General features: G+C 44.3%; 1 protein-coding gene across 1 annotated transcript in view; it reads left to right on the plus strand.

The window, feature by feature from the left end:
* CTNNBL1 (catenin beta like 1) overlaps positions 1 to 23,312 on the plus strand; it is a 160,933-nt gene that overhangs the window by 94,025 nt on the left and 43,596 nt on the right. Inside the window, exon 11 of the mRNA XM_065921981.1 lies at positions 14 to 195. Within this exon, the coding sequence (XP_065778053.1) occupies positions 14 to 195 (182 nt within the window). The remainder of the gene's footprint in view (positions 1 to 13; positions 196 to 23,312) is intronic.

Here is a 23,312-nt window from a genome sequence, read left to right on the forward strand (position 1 = left end):
CTTTTGTTCCCAGAGAAAAGAAGATCTCCCGGAGCAGTGCCCTGAAAGTGCTGGACCATGCCATGATTGGACCCGAGGGCACAGACAACTGCCACAAGTTCGTTGACATTCTTGGCTTACGAACCATCTTTCCCCTTTTTATGAAGTCTCCCAGGAAGATCAAGAAAGTGGGAACCACTGAGAAGGAGCATGAAGGTAGGGCTCGCTGGAAGTCAGCCTCATTTAAAGGTGTCGGGAGAAATGGGGGAGATGGGAGCTGCTTTGACCAACTGCTGTGCAACTGAGGAGTCGGCTCTTAGGTGAAAGGGTGCTCCCTTTTTCTTTTTTATCTGCTTATTTTCTGTGCATGGAAAAGCAACCCTGTGACCCCTGGTCACGGATGGGCTTTGTCACACTGCTTCTGGTGGTTCCATTCCCTGCTGGCCTGTTAATAAGCCTGTGGTGAAGGTTTTGTTTTCTTCACTATAATTTGTAGCGAGTTGTCTCTCTGATGGAAGACCCTTTTGAAAAGAGTAATGAGGTGGCAACACATGTCACCTCCGGAGTAGCGCTTTCATGTATTTCTGTATTAAAGTATGATTCAGCCAACATCAGGAATTGCCGAAATAAACTATTTACAGCCCAGGTGCCCCTTTTTATGTTTCTCCTCCCTGATGGTGCACATTCCCAGCAAAATGCCATGAATCGTGGTGCTGTAAGCAGAGTAGTTACTGCTAGACCAGTCCCGCCCTGCTATTGTCTACTGGCCTGCTGCTTCCCTCTCCCAATAAATGACGGCAGCGCAATCTGGAAGGCCCCGGATTTATGAGCATTGACGGTTCTGCTGGAGGCTAACAGACACTTGCAGAGGGAATTTACATGGTTGGGTGGTTATTTTAAAGTATGGGGAAAGGGCTACAGGGGGGATGAGGTGGTGGTGTGTGTAAAAGAGGCGGACCTGGGCTGGCTGACTGGCTAATTTGGTCATCTTATCAGAAGTTAACATCTGTCCCATGCTTTGATTTTTTTTTCCATCAGTGATTAGTAGAACAGTATAGATGTCTGCAGAATCTTTTTTATTCCTTACCCTCTTAGATAAAAGTTTGAGAGTTCCTCTCTGTCTCTTTTCATCTTGACTTGACTTACTCTCTACCAACGTGAAATGGCTAAAAGGAAGGTGGTGTGGCATGTCTTCAGTGGTCAGCACCAGGAATACCTTCTTTGATGAAATCCCCTCTCCAGACTCAGCAAAAAGTCTGGCAGGGAAGAACTGCGGACTGGAGGTCTGACAACACATAGAAAGTTCAGGTCACCTCAAATCAGGTACTGACTGAAACCCCAGCTGTTGAAACACCAGCTGTGAACATGTTAACCCCATTGCTGGTACTTTTTCTTTCCTCAATGGAAATTTATTCATGGGAGAGAGAATACTCTTGAAGATCTTGGAGATAAAAATTAGGAGGCTGTCACCATTCAGCCTGAAAACCTGCCGCATCCTAGCATAGCTACATTATGTGCTACCTTGTTTGGGTCTTGTGAGTGTGTGCTCAGTCACTTCCTTTGTGTCTGGCTCCTTGCGACCCTATGGACTATAGCCCAACAGGCTTCTCTGTACATGGGATTATCCAGGCAAGAAATACTGGAGTCAATTGTCATCCCCTCCTCCAGGGGATCTTCCCAACCCAGGGATCAAACCCATGTCTCTTACATCTTCTGCATTGGCAGGTGGGTTCTTTACCACTAGTTCCACCTGGGAAGCCCCATTTGGACCTCACAACCCCTGAAATAGATGGTGGTATCCTTGTTCTTTAGATGAGGAGATCAACTGAGGAAGGAACCAAGCTGTGATTCTACAGCTAAGTAGCTGTGTGACTTTAGACACTTAACTTCTCTGGACTGCATTTTCCTTCCTGTTCTGTAAGATGCAGAAACTAGACTAGTGAGATAGAAACTCTGATATCAGTAAGATCCCGAGGCACAGGCCCTGGTTGTCAAGGCTCTGTCCTGTAATCCAGGCAAGTGCTCAAGGACTGTGTGTGGCTGACCTGCTGGGTTGAACAGAGAGGCTTGGTGCTTGCTGCACCTTGAACACGCTTGAAGAAAATGAAGGAAAATAAGCCCTTCGCAGGCTCTTGCGTTGTGTGCGTGGCGCTGAGAAGACAAGTGACAGATTCAGTGAGCAGCTGTTTTCCTTCTGAAAAATGTGCCCGGTGGCGTGCTGGTAACAGTACATTTGCTTTAGAGTACCCGCATTAGGAATTTGATAACATTGTATTAGTGAGGGCAATGGCTTGGGAAGACAGCTCCTGGAAGGCATGTTTGGACTATAATGGGCTGGGGAGGATGAGCTCTGCATCCTGAATACACCAGCACCCAAAGAGCAGTGGACCCTGAGAAGGAAACACAGCCCCGGCCCTTCTCCCACCCCGCCTAGCTGCCTCTGCTCCTGGCCGTGATCAGTAGGGTGAGAATGCAGACAGGGCAAAGCAGGGGTGCCTTGTGCAAGGTTTCTTTGTCCTGTCTTCTGGGTCACTCTGCACATGCTCACCCTTCTGAAGCAAGTGGACCAGGTGTGTGTGCGGAGCACAGCCGCCGCCAGCATCAGGAGTGTTTGCGAACATGCCCAGTCCCAGGTTTCTACCATGCTCTTGCCTCCATCTTCACAATTTTCTCCAACCTGTGCACTTGGCTGCCTTTCAGTCATCCTTCAAGTCCTCAGTTTTGATGTCACTTGCTCAGGGAAACATAGCATGAGCCCCAGGGCTAGAATAGAACCTCTTCGGAAGTGAACGCTTGGACCCTGGACTTTGACTTCATAGCCCTGAAGCTTATGGAACTGATAACGTTGTCAACTCTGGATCCCAGGGCCTAGCCCTGTGCTTGGCATGTGGTGGATACATAGTGTATGTTTATGGACTGCGTGAATGGATAATTGCTTCCCTAAAAGACTGCTCATTAAAGACAAACATGGATTTGGGGCTCTCTAGAACCTTGCAGGGTTGAGTCAGTACAGTTGACGGTTGTTGATCATGCCCCTGGGGTGAGTGGTCTTTCTCCCAGCTTGTTTAGAAGCAAAACCAAGAGGGTTCCTAGCCTTAAGTTTTTCTTTGTCTCATGTGCTTAGAAATTATGGCAGAACTCCTCTCCTCTCCTTTAGAGCTGTGCCTTTCAGAGCCCTGTCATGGACAGGGCCTCCTTAGAGGCGAGGCCACCCTATGACAAACTCCTTTTGGTAATCTAGCAACTCCTAATAAAGCACTGTGGACTGGGAGTCAGCTTGCCTGTCCAGAGCCTCTGGACGGCTGTCCTGTAAGCTTCCCTTTCTTGTCAAATTCAGGATTAAGTTCATCCTGGTCCAGTCTCAGGCTCTGTCACTTCTCAAAACTTTCCCAAACTCATATGAGAGCAGTGTAGCCTGGTGTGGATAAGCAGAAGGATCCACTGCTTAGGGTTGACTTTTAAACTCTCCGAGCCTTGTTGTTGTTGTTGGGTTCGACTCTTTTGCGACCCCATGGACTGCAGCATTCCAGGTTTCCCTGTCCTTCACTATTTCCCCGAGTTTGCTCAAATTCAAGTCCATTGAGTCAGTGATGCTATCTAATCATCTCATCCTCTGCTGCCCTCTTCTCCTTTTGCCTTCAGTCTTTCCCAGCATCAGGGTCTTTTCCAGCAAATTCTTGCCCCTTTTGTAAAATGCTAGGTCTACCACCGAGGACCGTTGTGAGTGTCAGGTGACGTGACAAATACAAACTTAGCGTAGACTCTAGAATACAGTCGGCACTTCAGGAAGTGTTAAGTTCTCCACTAAATCTGTCTCCAGTTCTGCCCGCCCTGGCCTTAGTCACACGTACTCATTCTTCTAGGTCACTGGGAAGCCAGGCAAAGAGACTGCCCACACACTAGGTTGGGAGAGTGTGGGTTTTATTGGCCTGCAGTCTAATTGCCATGTGATAGCCTCTAGAGAATGGGCAGACTCATTCTTGCCGGGACTGTCAGGAGTCATGACTTGCTAAATAGAGGAGTGACATAGAAACAACCATGTTTCATATTCCCCAGGCCATAGGAGGGCTTGAGAGAGGACAGTCTGTAGATTAAGCTGACTCTAGAGAGAGAAGGGAAGAAGCAGAGACCACCCTTATAACCTAGGATTGTTGGGAATGTAGTTCTTCTTTTGTGAGTTGGGATGAAGAGAGAAAAGAATTATTGTAATTGAAATCCATTCAGGTTCATATAATAAACCGAAATAGATCAGGGGAGGCACTTAGCTTGGGGGATGGGTTGGGAAGAAAAAATTTGCCCTTGGGTATAATAACATGATTGGCTGCCGCCTTGGTTTTATAGAGAATACCACAGTATATGTTGTCTCCTTGGAATTAACTGCTTCAGAGTATGAGGGAAGAAGAAAAGAGCTGGGATCCAGAAATGGCATTTGACCTTTACTTCTTGTCTCTTTTAAAAATTCTTATTAAAATAGGTCCAATTTTCCATGTATTGCTTCATTAGGTAGGTGAATTATTGAGTTTATAGCAGTTCTAGTTAATTGCGCTGTTTTAACATGGTTCCCCTGGAGGCTATTAGAAGCTTTAAGGGGGTGAGCTGCCAAGCAGTGTGTAGGTGTGCCGTGTGCATGGTAGGCATTTGTGCACATTTTAGCTCATCAACAATGACAGCAGTTGAGAACAGGTCACTGCTTTAAAGAATATTTTTCTGTCATCTGCAAAGAATTGTAAGTGATTCTGGGGGACTCCTCAAGTCAGGAGCTGTGCAGTTGCCTGGTACTTACAGGCTCCTGACAGTGAGGAACTGCAGACCAGAACTCTCACCACCTACCAGGGTTAGAAGAGGGAAATAGCAGAAGCTTTCTGCAGTCAGAAAAGAAGGGAGTTTCGCCAGCACAGGCAAAAAAATATTTGTATCGTGTCCACTGGGGGCTATGGTAATGGCATGGCATTGTTTAGGGCCAAATTTTCATTTTATAGGGCCTCATACTATATCCAAAATTTAACAGGCCTGTTATGACAGGATAATAGGGTTTCCCAGGGTTCCGTCTCCAGATCCTTTGCTTCAGCCTGTCCCTCAAGCATTCATTTTCACATGCATTGGCGGTGTAGTCCCCCAATTCTTTTTCTTTTTTTTTTAGTTCCTCACGCTCTCCTTGATCTCATCTACTACCTGCAGCTTTAACCTCTATCTGTTTGCCACTGATTCCCAAGTCTTCAGCCTTGTCTCTCTCGCAGGCTGTAATCAACACAGCTAGTTAACCAGAAGACCGCTGCACCAGGTACTCAGCTCATTCAAAACCACACTCATTCCTTCCAGGTCTCTTGCTTTTCTTATACTGGTAAATGGCACCAGTTCTACTCCACCACCCAAGGCAGAAATCACACACCATGCTTAATTCTTAATATTCCCCACATGTACATGACAAGAGTTGGTGTCTCGGTCCTGTCATTTTACTAGCTTTATGACTTTGGGAATATTGCTCGACCTCCCTGAGCCTATATTTCCTCAACTGTAAAATTGGGATAATATTGAAATCTATCTTTTTATAAGGTTGCTATATGAGGATTAAATGAAATAATGCTGATCAGCTGCTTAACATAGTGCCTGCTTCACTAACACTAGGGACTGGGACGTGAGTAGGTTTCCTGTTTGTGTTCCTCTCCTTTCTACTCTGTTGGTAGTTTTTGTTGTTGTTGTTTATCTTGACTGCATCAGGTCTTAATTGTGGCACACAACATCTTTAGTTGCGGCCTGTGAAATCTTAGTTGCGGCGTGTGAGATCTAGTTCCCTGACCAGGGATCAAACCCAAGCCTCTTCAGCCACTGGGGAGCTTGGAGTCTTAGCCACTGGACCACCAGGGAAGTCCCTCTGTTGGTAGGTTTAAAAGTACCCTCCAGATAAAATCCTTTTCCTCTCTGAGTCTGCCATTTAGAGGAGTAGATGTGAACATCCCAGTCTTAATGAGACAAGACCTCCCCTATAGAGGATATTACTGGGGAGCCCCAGATCCCCACTTCTCCATATCATGTAAACAGAGAATTCAAAGATCCGCGCCCCCCCCCCCCCCACGCACACTTTTTTATGTGTTCCTCAAGCTTGAAAATCCCAGAGTTGGTTATTGTGCTCAGAACAATGAGCACGTGAAGAGTAAATGGTATTTAATTTTAAGAGTAGCATTAAGCCATCCACTAACAGGCACTTTTATGTTAAACAAGGATGGAAATGTCTGGCTGTTGTTTTTTGTTGCCATTCGAAAACCTTCTAACGGAATAGTTCCTGGATCCATTTCTTTTCTCTCCCTCCAGCTACTTGTCTCATTGCTGACCTCAGATGACAAAACATAAGGATGCTGAAATAAGCAATGTGTTGGGACTTAAGGGGCTCCTCTTAAGGCTTCCTCATCAGGCTTCAGGGAATGATTCTGAGTGTCGCACAGCTGGTTCGCTAACTGGTTCCAGTCACAGGAAGGAGTAACAGTCCGCAGGCCTTTCTCACGGAGAGCACAGTGTGGTAGTTTGCCACGAGGGAGACAGTAAAACAGCGGATTTATTTACTGTCCTGGAAACTGCTCCTGCCCTTCTGTGGGAAGAAGGTCATGGCCAGCTCTCATTTTATTGGGCATCTGATTTTTCCGACCCAGGGATTGAACCCAGGTCTCCTGCATTGGCAGGTGGATTCTTTACCACTGAGCCACCTAGGCAGCCCCTGTACTGATAAACCAAGGGTTTTATAGGTGTATATACTGTATGAATTAGGTATTTCTATCATCTTTTTATAGCTGAGTCTCAGAGAGTTTAATTACCAAATACCTTTCAACAAGTGAGTGGCAAAGCAGAATTTGAGCCTAGTCTACTTCTAAAGCTTCTTCTAACACCAGGGTGGCTCCAGTGGTCGTCTGGTTGGTATCCAGAGGCAACAGAGTGTAGGGAAAAGGAGGATTGCCTTTGCAGGAGACAACCTGGCTTCAGATCCCAGCTCTGCCCCCAAACTAGCTGGTGGCCTTAGGGAAGTTCTTCCTTCTAGATCTTCAGTTCCTCTTCAGTCAACAAGCCAGATAAAAACCTTCCTCAAATTGTTGTGGGAAGAATAATGATCATGAGCATCCTATATACTCTCTAGCAAGTAGACATTTGCTAAATGGTCAAATAGTTACTATGTATCAGCTTCCTTTCAAAAATAGTCATCCTTCTCTCAGTTTTCACATTTACATTTACATGTCAGGTGCAGACTTCTTGACTTTTGTGGGTTTGAAGCCCAGCTGTGGACCAGGACTCCATATGTGGGAAGGCTGGATCATAACAAGAGCTACCAAGAGATGAGATAGCCAGTTTATCATGATGGCCTACCAATCAGGACCCTCAGGTATAATCCTGGTTGTGATGGTCCTGTCAAAATTTATCACATCTTGAATGAAGTACTGCTGCTGCTGCTAAGTCGCTTCAGTTGTGTCTGACTCTGTGCGACCCCATAGACGGCAGCCTACCAGGCTCTGCCGTCCCTGGGATTCTCCAGGCAAGAGTACTGGAGTGGGGTGCCATTGCCTTCTCTGAATGAAGTACTAGACTTTTCTATTTCCATTTGATGCTCTGTGGATAAGAGCCCTAAAGGTAGATGAGTGAGGCTTCATTCATTCTTTTATCAAACAAACCACTAGCTCTTCTTTGTGCCAGGCTTGGTGCTATAGATAAGGTGAACAGCTCACAGTCCAGTTAGGGAGACATGGAAACCTGTGTTTATAGTACAAGGGGGGATGGTAGAAGAGAGCACAGATCAGGGACTTCTAGGTGGTAGAAGAACAGATGGAGGTTAGAAACAGCTCCACCTTAGCAGTGTGGCTCTTGAGCCAACTTAGGTCTGAGTTAGCCAGGTGAAGGAATGTTAAATGTAAAAAAGCAGCATGTATAAAATAAAAGATGGGAGGCACAGGCTACAGTGAGCCTTAAACCTCGCTGCCCCTCAGAATCATATGGAAACTTGTTTAAAATGTAGCCTTCTGGGACATGTTCTCAGAGTTTCTGATTCCACCAGTCTGCCTAATATTGGTGGATCTGTACTTTGTTCAGCTTGCCACAAGTACCCTCTGAGACCAGTCTGGCACCAGCACTTGGTAAGAAGAACATGGAGCAGAAGATTAGACTAGTTAAGCAGAAGCCAGGCCTTGGAGGTCTACAGAGCTGTTGTGAGGATTGACTGAGTTAGTACATGTACAGTGCTTAAGACAGTACTTGGCACATAGTAAGCATTCATTTAGATTGATAGTTATTGCTGTTCTTATATTATGATAAAAAAAAAAAGCCTCCCCCCAATTTTTATATGTCATAGGTATAGTACTAATTTTAATTATTTTGACTATTTCAGCTAATTTAGCATAAACTCAATTTTTATATTGAGGGCCTGGGTGGAAAGGATGAAGGAGAAACATTTATCACTGTTTTTCTTCTGCGTTTTTCATTTTGCCAGGGAGAAACTTAGTTCGTCAGTGGCAGCATTAGCTGAATTCTTATTTTGGATATAGAATTTTCCACTGGTACATTTATTATTTTGTCAATATGACTCTGTTAGTTTTCATTTATTATCTTGATTAAATTTTATAGAAACAGTTTAATATGCAGCATATCTCCTTTACAGAAGCAAAACCAATACCAGGAGTGTGGAAACAGCAGTTAAGAAATAGCCAAACCTTTATAGGTTATTTCTTTAGCGTTTGATGGTGCCAAAATGAGGAATAACTTAGGAGCTAGACAGTAATTAAGTGGTTTGTTAAACCTGGCTTATAATAACCTGGTTTATTAAAATTCAGCACGTAATCTTCACTGTGTTGTTGTTCAGTTGCTAAGTCGTGTACAACTCTCTGCAACCCTATGGACTATAGCACGCCAGGCTGCTCTGTTCTCCACTATCTTCCAGAGATTGCTCAAATTCATATCTATTGGAAGAAAAGACATGACAAACCTAGATAGCGTATTAAAAAGCAGAGACATCACTTTGCCAACAAAGGTCTATATAGTCATAGCTATAATTTTTCCAATAGTCATGTATATATGTGAGATTTGGACCATAAAGAAGACTGAGCACCAAAGAATTGATGCTTTCAAACTGTGGTGCTGGAGAAGACTCTTGAGAGTCCCTAGGACTGCAAGGAGATCAAACCAGTCAATCCTAAAGGAAATCAACCCTGAATATTCAGTGGAAGGACTGATGCTGAAGTTAAAGTTCCAATATTTTGGCCACCTGATGCAAAGAACTGACTCATTGGAAAAGACCCTGATGCTGGGAAAGATTGAGGGTAAGAGGAGAAAGGGGCAAGAGAGGATGAGATGATTGAGTGGCATCACTGACTCCATGAACATGAGTTTGAGCAAACTCTGGGACACAGTGAAGGACAGGGAAGCCTGGAGTGCTGCAGACCATGGGGTCACAAAGAATTGGACACAACTGAGCGACTGAACTACAGCAACACATCCATTGAACGGTGATGCTATCTAACCATCTCATCCTCTGCTGCCCTCTTCTTTTGCCTTCAATCTTTCCCAGCATCAGAGAGGGTCTCTTCCAGTGAGTCGGCTCTTCACACCTTTACCATGATATGCTTCTTAATGTTACTATTTGGGGGCTTTTTTTGTTGAGTACTCTGATAGGCAAAAGCCTATCAGGTAAAAACAATTCATTATATCGTTTCACCTAATCCTCACAAGAGCCCTGTGAGCCATGTATTATTACCTACATTTTACAAGTGAGAACACTGAGAACAGCATAAAGAAGTTGTCATTTTCCAAAGTCACAGCTAGTACATGGCCTTGCTAGGATTATAAGCTAAGATTTTTCTATGGTTTCTAAAAATTGAATCCTGTGCAGTGCTCTTCTAATTCTTCTTTTAATCATGAGTCGGAACTTGCCCAGTAGTAGTGGGCCAGATTTAAACTGCTGCATGGTATCTTTGCCTATTTGATTTCTTTTCTGCCATCAGTAGTCCTGCTCCCAGTACTGCATAAACTCTCTCAATTCCAAACATTTCTCCCTGCCACACTTTTCACCTCTTCTTGGCTTCCAGGTTTTGGGGGTATGTGTCCCCTGATAATCTCTTCTCTTTAGGCCTCTCAGGCCTGAGGCTCAGCACTGCTTCAGCCTTCAGTCTCTGTGCCTACACATTGCAATCTGCTTCCTTTGCAGCCCTTGAACCCTTCACTCAGCACTCTGGCCTTTTTCTCCCTCTGTTGGCTCCCTGGAAAATGAGACACGAATCTGTAGTTTTCAACCCTCACCGATGGTGAGTAAGGCTTGAAGAGCTTTAACAGAATACACATGCCTGGGCCCCACCCCCAGGAATTCTAAGGGTCAAAACTCCAAACCTCTGTAATTTTTAGAAGCTCCAGAGCCTGTTGATCAGTTAGTCCTGAGACTCACTGGCTAAAATGCTCAGAGCATAAGCCTTGGTGAGCATCCTTTTGACTTTCTCTCTGGGCCAAAATAAGATTCTTAACATGGTGGATCTTAGGGGAAGGCTTGTTAGATATATCTTTATTACTTTTTCTGAGTATGAATAATTAACCTAGTGTAGAAAAGTCAAGCACTGTGGAAAAGAAAGAAGGGAAAGTAAAAATCACTCCCAATCTTACCACCGGGAGTTAATTACTAGAAATATCATGGACACTCTCCATTCAAACATCTGTGTTAGGGATGGGGCTTGAATATATGTGAATATAATTTTGTATAATTGGAGGCATGGCGTTTTGTAACCTGTTTTTACTCAGTGTGTTTTGGGCATACTTGACAGGGGTGAGTCTTTTAATACAATTAGGAAACTGGACTGTATAATTTTAGAAGGCAGGATAGATTTCATGTGAAATGATTAGGCTGTAGAAGTGATGGCATTTTGGAAAGGGTAAGCTGGGCTTGGAGGTGAGGCTGGCTCTTCCAAGTTGTGAATGTGCTGGGACTTCAGTACGGCAAGGAAAGGAGGTGCGGACTAAAGGCTAATGCATCTCAGTTCACTTGGTTCTAAGAGAAGTGAAGATGCCTTTCAAATGTTTTTTTTAAATGTACGAGTATTTTAAGGTGTTATACATGTTGGCATCTAACAGCGGATATAGTGTAGAAGGAGATAAACTGAAAATAGACCCGTATACGTTTCACTGCTCATAAAGAATACACGTGTGAAATGTTTGTTAGTGTCCACCTTCCTGGATTCTTGTGATATTGGATGTGATTTTTATACACAGCAGCTTGCAGGTTGCTGGGGAAATGGCTCTGTGTATTTCATCATGTTGCAGCCTTACTTGTTTGTTTTCTTTATGGTAAGAAAACATCTTTGGCTTGCTTTTATAGTCAGATTGATTTTGCTTGTGGGTGTCCAGATGCTGACGAACTGTAATTAGCATAAGAAGGAGGTTGAAAAGATGTTGAATATTCTTTTCTGGTAGCCAAACAAAGGATCCCCAAACACAAATTATTCTCAGGTATCAGGTTAAAGAGAAGCAGACCTTTTCTCTTTAAGATGCGGGTTTATTAAAGGATCTCTGTGTTGAGCTGGGGAGGTCAGCCTGGGCTTGGGGCTGGACAGCCTTGCAGTGAACTATCATGGGGTAATTTTCTGAGGCTAAGCACCTCTGTTTGCTTAGCCTATTACAAAGGAGCCCTGGGTTGGGTTCACGAGGTCTAGATTTGTGTTTGTACCACAGCTCTGTGACTTTGGCAAGTCATTTACTCTCTGAACCTCTGTTTCCCCACCTTTAAAGAGGGAGATTATACTATTTTACAGTGTGTGAGAACTGGATAAGATAAGGCGTGGGGAAGTGCTTCGTATGCTGTAAGATTTTTGCCCTTGGACAATATGGCCGTGGTACTGGTATATATTACATCCAGTGTTTCTCCCTTGTCTCGTCTACATCCCTTACGTTTTTTTCCCTCCTTGTAACATTTTTCTCCCTTGTCTCTGGCTCCAAAGTAGAAAGAAGATGATGGTTAATTTATTCCATGTTTGCTGCAGGGTTACCATAAAATAAATTAAGCGTATCATTTTGATAATCACTAAAAATATGCCTACAACTTTCTTAAATGTATTGATTACTAATAAATCATGTCTCTGTTAAGCCTGCCTGCTGGCTGGCGAACTTGTGGAATAACAATGTTTGCTTGCCTCGTTAGCAGGCTGATTCTCTTGATGATGTTCCAGCCAGTCTGAGGTTACCATGGACAATGATGGCTGCGACGGCGCCTCACATTTATTAAGTGTTTGCTGTGTTCCAGTTTATCCATGATGTCATTATCCCCGCCATCAGCGCTGTGTGCCGTATCATTAGCCTGCTTTATTGCTGAGGAAACAGCCCCCAAGAAGTAAAGTACTTTCTCAAATTGTGCACAGTTTAAATGAACGTCTGCGGAGAAGGCAATGGCATCCCACTCCAGTACTCTTGCCTGAAAAATCCCATGGATGGAGGAGCCTGGTGGGCTGCAGTCCATGGGGTCGCTAGGAGTCGGACACGGCTGAGCGACTTCACTTTCCCTTTTCACTTTCATGCATTGGAGAAGGAAATGACAACCCACTCCAGTGTTCTTGCCTGGAGAATCTGAGAGACGGGGGAGCCTGGTCGGCTGCCGTCTATGAGGTTGCACAGAGTCAGACACGACTGAAGCGACTTAGCAGCAGCAGCTGCTAAAACCCAAAGCCCATGTTCGTGATCCTGTTCTTTAAGTCTCTCAAGGAGATATCTGAAAGCCAGAGTTAAATGACTTTTAATCATCAAAGCAACCTTTAGTTATTTCTAGAAATAAATAGGAAAATTTCTAATATTGGCATGGCAGGGCAAGGCAGAAAAGCTCTATTACTAAGTTTTTTTGTATTAAGTAGGAGGTGAGTGGTGGGAGGGGGAGCATTTCCGTAATGTGGGATGTGAAAATTTTTTTATAATGTCTTCATAAATTTTTGAAACGATAAATCTTGTTTTACTAAGGGTTTTTTCTGTATATTTTCTAGTAAGTTAGATGTGTTTTTCTAAGTCATAAGCTTGGCATAGATCTTAATAGCAGTGTATGGGGGAAAGCTTATAGAACATGCAGGTGTGAGTTCAAATCTCAGCTTATACCAGTTGTGTAACTAAACTAGGTGCTTTGAGGCTCAGTTTCCAAGGCAGAGGTGGGGGTGGTTTCCTCATACCAACAAGTAGTTCTAGAACACCGGAAGGCTGTCTTAGAATTCACTACAGTTTTGACTCTGTAGACTGGGAGACAATGGCAGATTTCCGCAGGTTGAGGGCTTTGCCCCACAAGACCACCCCATTCCCTCTGACACCGCTCTAAAGTCCAGGTTATTACCCGTACTTCTGACCAGTTGGTTATAAATCAGAAGTTTCCAAGACCTATTCCTTGGGTTCAATTAATTTGCTAGAGCAGCTCATAGAACTCAGTGAAACATTTTACTTACCTGTATATTGGGCTTCGCAGGTGGTGCTCGTGGCAAAGAACCTGTCTGTCATGCAGGTCTGATCCCTAGGTCAGGATGATCCCCTAGAGGAGGGCATGGCAACCCACTCCAGTATTCTTAGGAGAATCCCGTGGACAGAGGAGCCTGGCAGGCTACAGTCCATAGGGTCCACAGAGCCAGACATGACTGAGGCGACTTAGCACACATGCACGCTGCTATATTATAAAAAGATGTAACTCAGGAACAGCCAAACATAAGATGTAAAGGAAAAATGTGGGGAAAGGGCACATAGCTTCCATGCCCTGTCCAGACACACTACTCTCTCAGCACTTGGAAAGCTCTCCAAACCCCATCCTTTGGGGTTTTATGGAGCCATTATTACGAATGTGTGATTGATTGAATCATTAGCCGTTTGTGATTGATTAAATCTGTAGCCCCTCTCCCCTCCCAGGTCTGGTGTTGGGACTGAAAGTTGAAACTCTCTAATCGCTCTAATATCTTGGTGGGTTCTCTTAGCAACGTAACATTAACATAACAAGAGACACCGTTATGACTTTCATCACTTAGGAAATTCCAAGGGTTTTAGGAGTTCTTTGCCAGAAACTGGGACAAAGACCAAATATAATAATTCTTATTATAAATCACAATATCACAGTAACCTTAGGCACATTAATTAACTTCACTGATCCCAGATATACTGCATCTACAACAGTGCTTCTCCATGTTTATTGCAGACAGATTACCTGGGGATCTTTTAAACACAGTCTGCTTCAGTAGGTGTGGGTGAGGCCTGACATTGGGTATTTATAACCAGCTTCCAGGTGGTGCTGCTGCTGCTGGTGGTCCTCTGACCACACTTGGAGGAGCAGGGGTCTATAACACTGATGAAAGTGAAAAGTGATGTCACTCAGTCATGTCCGACTCTTTGTGACCCATGGACTGTAGCCTGCTAGGCTCCTCCATCCAAGGGATTTTCCAGGCAAGACCACTGGAGTGGGTTGCCATTTCCTTTTCCAGGGGATCTTCCTGACCCAGGGATCACACCCGGGTCTCCCACATTGCAGGCAGACTCTTATCATCTGAGCCACCAGGGAATCCCTAATATCAGAAATGTATTCTCTCACAGTTCCAAAAGTGAAAGCAAAAGTCACTCAGTCATGTCCGACTCTTTGCAACCCCATTGACTATGAAGTCCATGGAATTCTCCAGGCCAGAATACTGGAGTGGGTAGCCATTCCCTTCTCCAGGGGATCGTCCCAACACAGGGATCCAACACAGGTCTCCAACATTGCAGGCAGATTCTTTACCATCTGAGCCATGAGGGAAGCCCTATAACACCAATAGGGACAGAGTAAAGGGACAAAGTAGGTGACTGATTAGTTAATCACACTCAGTTCAGTTCAGTTCTGTTCAGTCGCTCAGTCGTGTCCGACTCTTTGCGACCCCATGAATCACAGCACACCAGGCCTCCCTGTCCATCACCAACTCCCGGAGTTTACTCAAACTCATGTCCATCGAGTCAGTGATGCCATCCAGCCATCTCATCCTCTGTTGTCCCCTTCTCCTCCTGCCCCCAATCCCTCCCAGCATCAGGGTCTTTTCCAATGAGTCAACTCTTCACATGAGGTGGCCAAAGTATTGCAGTTTCAACTTCAGCATCAGTCCTTCCAGTGAACACCCAGGCCTGATCTCCTTTAGAATGGACTGGTTGGATCTCCTTGCAGTCCAAGGGACTCTCAAGAGTCTTCTCCAACACCACAATTCTTCAACGCTCAGCTTTCTTCACAGTCCAACTCTCACATCCATACATGACCACTGAAAAAACCATAGCCTTGGGACTTCCCTGGTGGTCCAGTGGCTAAGACTCTGTGCTCCCACTAGAGGGAACCAGGGTTTGATCCCTGGTCAGGGAACTAGGTCCCACATGCCACAACTATAAGATCCCACATGCCACAACTAAGACCCGGTGCAGTCAGATAAATAAATAAAATATTAAAAAAAAAAAAACCATAGCCTTGACTAGACAGACCTTTATTGGCAAAGTAATGTCTCTGCTTTTTAATATACTATCTAGGTTGGTCATAACTTTCCTTCCAAGGAGTAAGCGTCTTTTAATTTCATGGCTGCAATCACCATTTGCAGTGGTTTTGGAGCCCAAAAAAATAAAGTCTGACACTGTTTTCACTAGGGGATTGTAAGTAGAGAAAGAAGTATGGAAGATCCCTGTAATGATCACTCAAAATGCAGCTTTAACCACAAAATCAACCAGGCTTGCTTCACAACAAAACCACACAGCAAAGACACAAGACATGCTCCAAAACACTAGAACAATGGTGACATGAGACGACATCCTGCCCAGTGAGCTCACTAAGTTATCTGCCTCTCGGATTCATTGTGGCTTATAGTAGGTACTTAACAAATGTTAGCCCTCTTGCCTTTTCCTTCCAACATGGCCTTTGTTTAAAATGTACTTCTGGAAACAAGTATTCCCAGCCTGTCTTATCTCTGTCAAAAGTTCCAGGCTACAGAAGACATGTCACAAGTAATAAGCTCAGGATTAAGCTTTAAAATGAGCTTAATCACATCTGAGCATAGCTTGGTGACTTAGGAGGTCATCTTGAGGTATTTGCCCAGAAGTAGGAGTCACTTAGGAGCTCTATGAAAACCTTTGTAAGGTGGCCCAAAGGAATCCTCCACTGACCTCTTCCATGAGTTCATTCACTCTACAGTTCTTTAGCCATTATTTGTTGAATACCTGATAGTACCAGACAGGGTGTTAGATCCCGGGAACACATGTGCCCTGGAGGCAGCTCACCTTCCAGGCAACATGCAAATGATAATTACAGTATAATATTTTGAAGGTTATAAAGGAGGTGGGTACAGGTTGCAGATGGAGGCACTGAAGGAAGAAACAGGCTTCCAGTCCACTTGGAAATCTTCCTTGAGGGGACTAGAAAGATTGAAGTGAGTACGAATGTCCAAAATGAACAAGAAAGAGAAGAACTCTTAGCCGGGGGGAATGGCGTATAGAATGGCAACCAAGAACTTGATGGAACTCTGGAAAAGGCAAGAATTCCAGCGTTGTGTAGAGACTAAGCTTAGTGAGCCAGACTGCTGACTGTTTGTCAGGCCAGTAGGGGTGACCAGGGCAGCCTTCTCAGCCAGCCCGGCAGATGCTTCAGCTGCAGTATCGTATCTATTGTACATGCCTAAAATCTTCAAAAACTGGGAAAGGAAGGAGCTTCAGCCTCTTCCTTGGCCATCGTCTATAATTCTACTAAATTCATTTGATTTTTTTAAAGTCCTTTTGTACATTCTTCTCTGATAATCCCAGTTTTGGTCTCCATAGGCAAACTTCTCTGATCTCTACTTTGGAGTTCTTTCGATGACATCAGTTATAATCATAAATTATCTCTTGAATTTAATCTTCTTGTCATGCCTATCATTCCTACTAACCCTCATTCTTTTTAGTTCCTTTCTCAGATGGTTGTACCATTTTTCTTCCCTGACTCACTACTGGAATTCTCGCCTCTCTCCAGTCCCTCTTCTTCCAGAGTCTTGAAACACACAGATAAACTGCCTCAAGTTCCTTTAAAATATGATCATGTGACTCTGCTGCTCAGTCTTTTAAGAGCTTCTTAATACAGGTCAAGGGAGGCATCTAGACTCCTTAGTATGATATAGAAGACCTGGCCGTTTGGCCTTCTCTTGCTGTCCCCCTCTTGAAATTACCTGCCTTTAGCCTGAGCTAGTGCAGTTCCTCTGTGTCCCAGGTGGCGCTAGTGGTAAAGAACCTGCCTGCCAACGCAGGAAACATAGGAGATATGGGTTTGAACCCTGGATCGGGAAGGTCCCCTGGAGGAGGGCATGGCAACCCACTCCAGTATTCTTGCCAGGAGAATCCCATGGACAGAGGAGGCTGGCAGGCTACAGTGCATAGAGCCACAGAGAGTTGGACAAGACTGAAGCGACTTGGCATGCACAGGTATTGACACCTCTTGCTGTCCTTAACTGAGACACTTCTTTACTCCCGTCTCTCTGAGACTGACTAGTTTTTCTCTGGAATTTCCTCCCATCTTGCTTCCTTCTTGAAGCCTTTCCTGCCTTTTCCATGTCTGTTTTTAGAGTGGTCCCTTTCTTATGCTTCTTCAGGCTTCTCTGGTAGCTCAGACAGTAAACAATCTGCCTGCAATGCTGGAGACCTGGGTTTAATCCCTGGACTGGGAAGATCCCCTGGAGAAGGGAACAGCTACCCACTCCAGTATTCTGGGCTGGAGAATCCCATAGACTGTATATAGTCCAAGGAGTCACAAAGAGTTGGACACGACTGAGCGACTTTGACTTTCACTTCATTTTTCACTCCTTTCTTATGCTCCCAAATAGCATCCCTTGTGTGTGGAGGTTGTTGACTGGCTTGTTTCTATTCAGCTGTGAGCTCTGCCAGGTCAAGGACTGTGTCTTATGCTTTGTGTATGTGTTGGCAGGTGGTGGGGGGAGCAGGTCCCTTTTATTTTTATATATCCCTGTAAGTAGATTCAACCAGAAGAAGAAAATACTTTTTATTATGGAAATTCTCAAAAATATAGAACGGTAGAGAAAAGTATACATCGAACACATACATGTACCCATCACCCAACTTCAGTGATTTAACATTTTGCCAAAATTATTTCATTCCCCTTTTACATTTTTTTTTCTGAAATATTTTAAGGCAACCCTAGATATCATGTAATTTTACCTCGGATATGGAATTTTTAATTTACAAAATTAATAATTTATATGAAATGAGAGCCTTGGATTTAGGCATTTTTCAAGCTAGATATATTAATATATATTATATATATATATATATATATAATATATATATTGATATTTGTTGATGAGTTCAGCCTCATAACCATTAGGAGGCAGAAGTAGCTAATATCAGGGTTTTTCAACCTTGACACTCTTACCACTTTGGACCAGATAACTCTATTGCCCGGGGTTGGAGTGGGGGTTGTCCTTCTGGCACTGTACATTGTTCAGCAGCATCCCTGGCTTCTTCCCATTAAATGCCTATAGGACCTCCCCCCCGCCCCAGTCTTTTGTTGCTATTTAGTCTCTCGGTTGTTTCCGACTCATTGTGACCCCACAAACTATAGCCCACCAGGTTCCTCTGTCCTTGGGATTTTCTGGGCAAGAATACGGAAATGGGTTGCCATTTCTTCTTCCAGGGGAAACACCTACAGAAAACCTGCAAAATACTTCAGACAATAGAATCTTCCTCCCACCCCATCCCTCTATTGAGAACCACTGACAAAGAGGGTAGACTTTTAGAGATGTTGAGAGCTCAGAGGACTGTTCAGTAGACAGTTGGGAAACTGAGTCCCAGAAAGGAAGCATGCCTTTCTGATTATTACTGTGCTTATTCCTGCCAAGCTGGAGAAGAAAATCTGGTTTCCCATCCCCGCACCAGCATGTGTCCTACTGTCTTACACACAATTCCTAGGAGCCACCAGAGTGAGGTCAGAGGCTCCCCAGGCGCAGGAAGCATCCCTGTGGTCCTGGTGGGGGTGTCTCACTGAGCAGGCGGAGCACAGAGCCGGGCTGCCAGGAGACCTGGCAAGGACACGCCACTGCTAATCTGCAGCCGTGCCCAGCATCTGCCAAGGCAGCCCATCATTCCCCTTTACCAAATATTTATGACGAAGCAGCCTAGGGGATTCTTTCCTTGGGAATGCATCTTGGGCTCTGTAGTGGTAAACAAGTAGGATTTGCTTCACAGAAATTACTTTGAAGTCAGTTTTGTTTTTTTTTTCCCCCAGAAGCCTTCTGCTTTGTATAAAGCAAAGGGACACTGGCATTCAGTTAGTAGCTTTGTTCAAAATGAACTCCCTGCTTATTTCTCACAATTCAGTTTGCTAAGAAGTACCTCAGAAATTGGGTGCTAGGAAATTCACCACTAAAACGGCAGATTAGGAGTAGTGGGAAAAAAACTGGTCTGATCAGGCTCTGGCTCTTACTATCTCTGAGAACGTGAATAGGACATATAACCTCTCTGGGCCTTTTTTTTTTTTTTTTCCTCATCTGTAAAATGAGGAGAATAATTCATTCCAAGTGTGGTTATGAACATGAAGTAAGAAAGAGTGTGTGAAGCACCTAGCGCAGTAATGAGGCATATAACACTAATAAATGTATTTTTTCCTTGTAAGAAAGACTCACTGGGGAGTTCCCTGGTGCCATAATGGCTAGGGCTCCAGGCTTTCGTAGCCGTGGCCCAGGTTCAATCCCTGGTTGGGTGGGGAGCTGAGAACATACAAACTGCATGGCCAAAAAAAAAAAAAAAAAAAACCGATCCATGAGGAAAGGGACGTAAATCTCTCTGTCCCTTAATTCTTTGGGATGTAAATCTTTCAGGACCTTAGTTCTTTATTTGTCCAACAATGGCAACCCACTCCAGTATTCTTGCCTGGAGAATCCCATGGACAGAGAAGCCTGGCTGGCTACAGTCTGTGGGGTCTCAAGAGTCGGACACGACTTAGCGACTAAACCACCACCACCAAAATGGTTGCACTGAGTATCTGGAAAAATTAGCTTTTGAGAAATTGATGATGGCAGAGTACTCTATATAGCAGCCAATTGTTGATTATATCTTATTAGTAAAACAACATAAATCAGTCTTTGCAAATGGCACTGTTTTTTGGGGATTAGTGAGGTTCCTTTATCACCTCCCTATTTTGAGTCTAATACCTGTTAGAATATGGTTCTGAAGCATTTTTGCAGAGATGACTGCATGTTTACCCAGTGGTTTTTGGCCTGGGCAAGATTGCAGAATGGTTCAGTTCGTTAGTCTCACACTGGAAATGAAAGAGCTGTGTTAGTGCAGCTCTGAAATTCTTTCTGTGCTTGCACTGCTGTGTTACTGGCTGATGGAAGAAGGGTTAAGAAGTCAGACTTCAAGAAAATGAACATAAGGCCACCTCGGGTCTGTGAGCAGGTTTTTTCTGGTTTCTGTGGCAATCAGCTGAAGCCCTGGAGTCTGGAGGTAGAGTGTGTGGAGCCCAACTGTTGGTGAGGCTGCAGCAGCTTAAAGGAGGACTCTGCTGCTAAAACGTGGGAAGAATGGGAGGAGGAGCCGGTGGCTGTTTGAAGAGTGCAAAGGCAGGACTAGTGAATAAGATGAAAGTAGCACAGAGGTAGGTTTAGATCATTCCCTAAAGGCCCTGGAAACAGGTCTTTCTTTTTGTTTTTTTCCTAACCTGAATTTCTGATCTAAAGCAGGTATCCAGGGATGGCTCTGAGAGGAGCGTGAAAATACCTCCCTTGCTTTGGGGCTGTGATGATCAGCTCTCCTGCGCCAGGGCAGGTTGATCCTTGGAAAGCGGGAAACTGGGATAGGGAAGAAACCACTGATGAAGGAAGGGGAGAGTGGGAGAGAATTCTGGCACATGTGCTCACCCTCGTGTGTACCCAAGTCCATGCTGTGACCGGGTTCTGCTGTGCTTGCCTAACCTTCTAGGCTTATCTGAGAATACAGTAAGCTGACCATTGAAAAGGACTATTAAAAAATCACAGCACAAATATTCACAGAGATTGTCTCATTTTGGGATCTAAAGGTTTTTTGGTAGGGTGTGGGTGGGGAGAGTAGTGGTAACTCTGTAATCTACCCTTTTAACCCTGGAAGAACTTCTTGGCCACAGTCCCTTTAATTTACATGAAATACTTCTAAGTGATGTGCTAAAGGAAAGGAAACTGTAACCAGTCACCCCTGAAGTTCAGCATTCAGATGGCTTCATCAAGCGGGATCAGCAAAGGACTCAGGCTTATGAGTCAGAAACCACACATCTGAGCCATCTCATACCAGTTCAGAATACTGCCAGGTGTGAGTGCTGCTTCTGAGCCTTGGGGAGAATGCAGAGAAGACAGAGGCGCTGAAACTCCAGGCATTTATTTCTGCCATTATATGGATGAGGGTTCATTTTTTTAGTTAAAAAAAAAAAAAAATTGTATAAGTTGTATCAGTCCTGCCAGCCAGATTCTTCAGAACATAATAGGAAAGTGTCTTAAGGAGGTTCTTCAAGACAGTGAAATGAAAAGAAGGGAATGTACCTTTTACCAGCAGTTACTCCTTGTTCTAGGACTTTCCCCACTGGCTTGTATGGCTGGTTCCAAAAATGAGTGAGACTGTCCACTCAGCTTTCTTGGGGTAAACCCAGAATGAAGTCTCTCTTTGGGCTTCCTGGGAAGGAACTAGTATATCAGTTAGGAACTGCAGTTGCAGAACACGTGGAGCTTTATTTCTCTCACGTGAAGTCAGCCCAGAGGTCAGCAGGACTGGACTGTACCCTCACAGTGCCCTCCGGATCCCAGCTGCCTTCTGTCCTTCTATTCCCTCATCACAGGGCCAGGGTTGTTTGCTTGTTCATGTGCCCCAAACTCCTTTTTTATAAAATGCCTGGCTTCTGTTTCCAAGATTGTCTCCTGGTCTCAGATGGTTCTTAGAATTCTGGTTGCTATGTATTCCAAACCACAGGAGAGCAAAAAGAGGAGGGAACAGGCAGGAGGGGACATGTCCCCCTCCTGCAAATTCCGAGTACTAGTTCACCTTAAGTCTTAACCCAAAGTTAGTCACACAGTCCGTAAGGGAAGCGGTGGTTGGTTTGTTGTTGTCTGTTTCTTTAAGCTGGGCATATTACCAAATAAATAGAGGTTCTATTAGTAGGAAATAAGAGGAGAAATCGGGTAGGCAGCTGGCAGTCTCAACCAGTCAGGTTGCTGCCGCTTGGTACAGAGCATTTGTCTTGGGCAGAGCTTGTCCAGGCTGCTTCAGAGATCTGAGGCCACAGATGCCCAGCTCATCCTTCATGGTGCTCCCCAGAACCAGCTGCCTTCCTCAGACCACACTGCCGCTGCTGGAGTGATAAGGGTGGTCCGCTGACAAAGCACCTTGTGGTAGCCATAGAAAACGACAGACCGAGTCATTCCCACAGGAGACAGGTGCTTACGCACGTGGCAGGCATTTAGAGCTTCATGGCCCTCGCATTCAGCCCATCTGAGATACAGACCTTCCCTGATAGATGAACCTCAGACTTTGGGAGCTTCATGCTTCCAGCTTAAGCCCTGAGTGGGAGTGTTAGATGCCACATCCTTGGGGGTTTTTTTTTGTGTGTGTTCTTTTGTTTTCCACTCTGAGAATAAGTAGTGAGAATGTATGGTAGAAAGAAGCATTTCTTGGGCATACATAAATCCCTTTCTTGCTGTAAGGCGTATTTTCCCACAGATGCAAGTCTGCGAATTAGTTAAGCTAGCACCTAAACACTTTATTAAATGTGCTACTGGAACCCTAAAAGGCAAGAAAGAAATCCCATGGGAAAGTGGAAGTAAATTTTTAAAAAGCAACAACCTGTCATATTGCTTTGCACTCAGTAGATGCTTAGACAGTTTGTAGAATCTTACTGCAACTGGAAAGTGAGATTACTGAATTAATTTTGGCCATATTTCAGGTTAAATGGGTTTCAGTGGGCCTGTGTCAATGGAAAATGCATTCAAAATCTCAAACAACAGACATATTAAAAGGCCACTTTTTGGAAAAATGGCCTTTAGGGATCTCATCATTTATAATATATTCCAAGTTCACATCTCTCTTTTTTTCTTGCCTCCTTTCTCCCAACATTTCCTAAAGAAAATTTTCAAGTATACAGAAAAGTTGAAAGAACAGTACAGCAAACGCTCATGTCCCCAACCACCTAGATTGTACAGTTTACATTCTACTGTGTTCACTTTGTCATCTGTCTGTCCATCTCTCATCCATCCATTTGATTTTTTGATGCATGAAGTAAATTGCAATAAGCATCAGTACAGTTCATGCTTAGCTCTTCAGTATGAGTATCAGTAACCTAGAGTTCAGGTGTTTGTTTTGTTTGTTTTTTAATA

This window comes from Muntiacus reevesi, chromosome 2, assembly GCF_963930625.1.
Source record: "Muntiacus reevesi chromosome 2, mMunRee1.1, whole genome shotgun sequence".
NCBI lineage: Eukaryota > Metazoa > Chordata > Mammalia > Artiodactyla > Cervidae > Muntiacus > Muntiacus reevesi.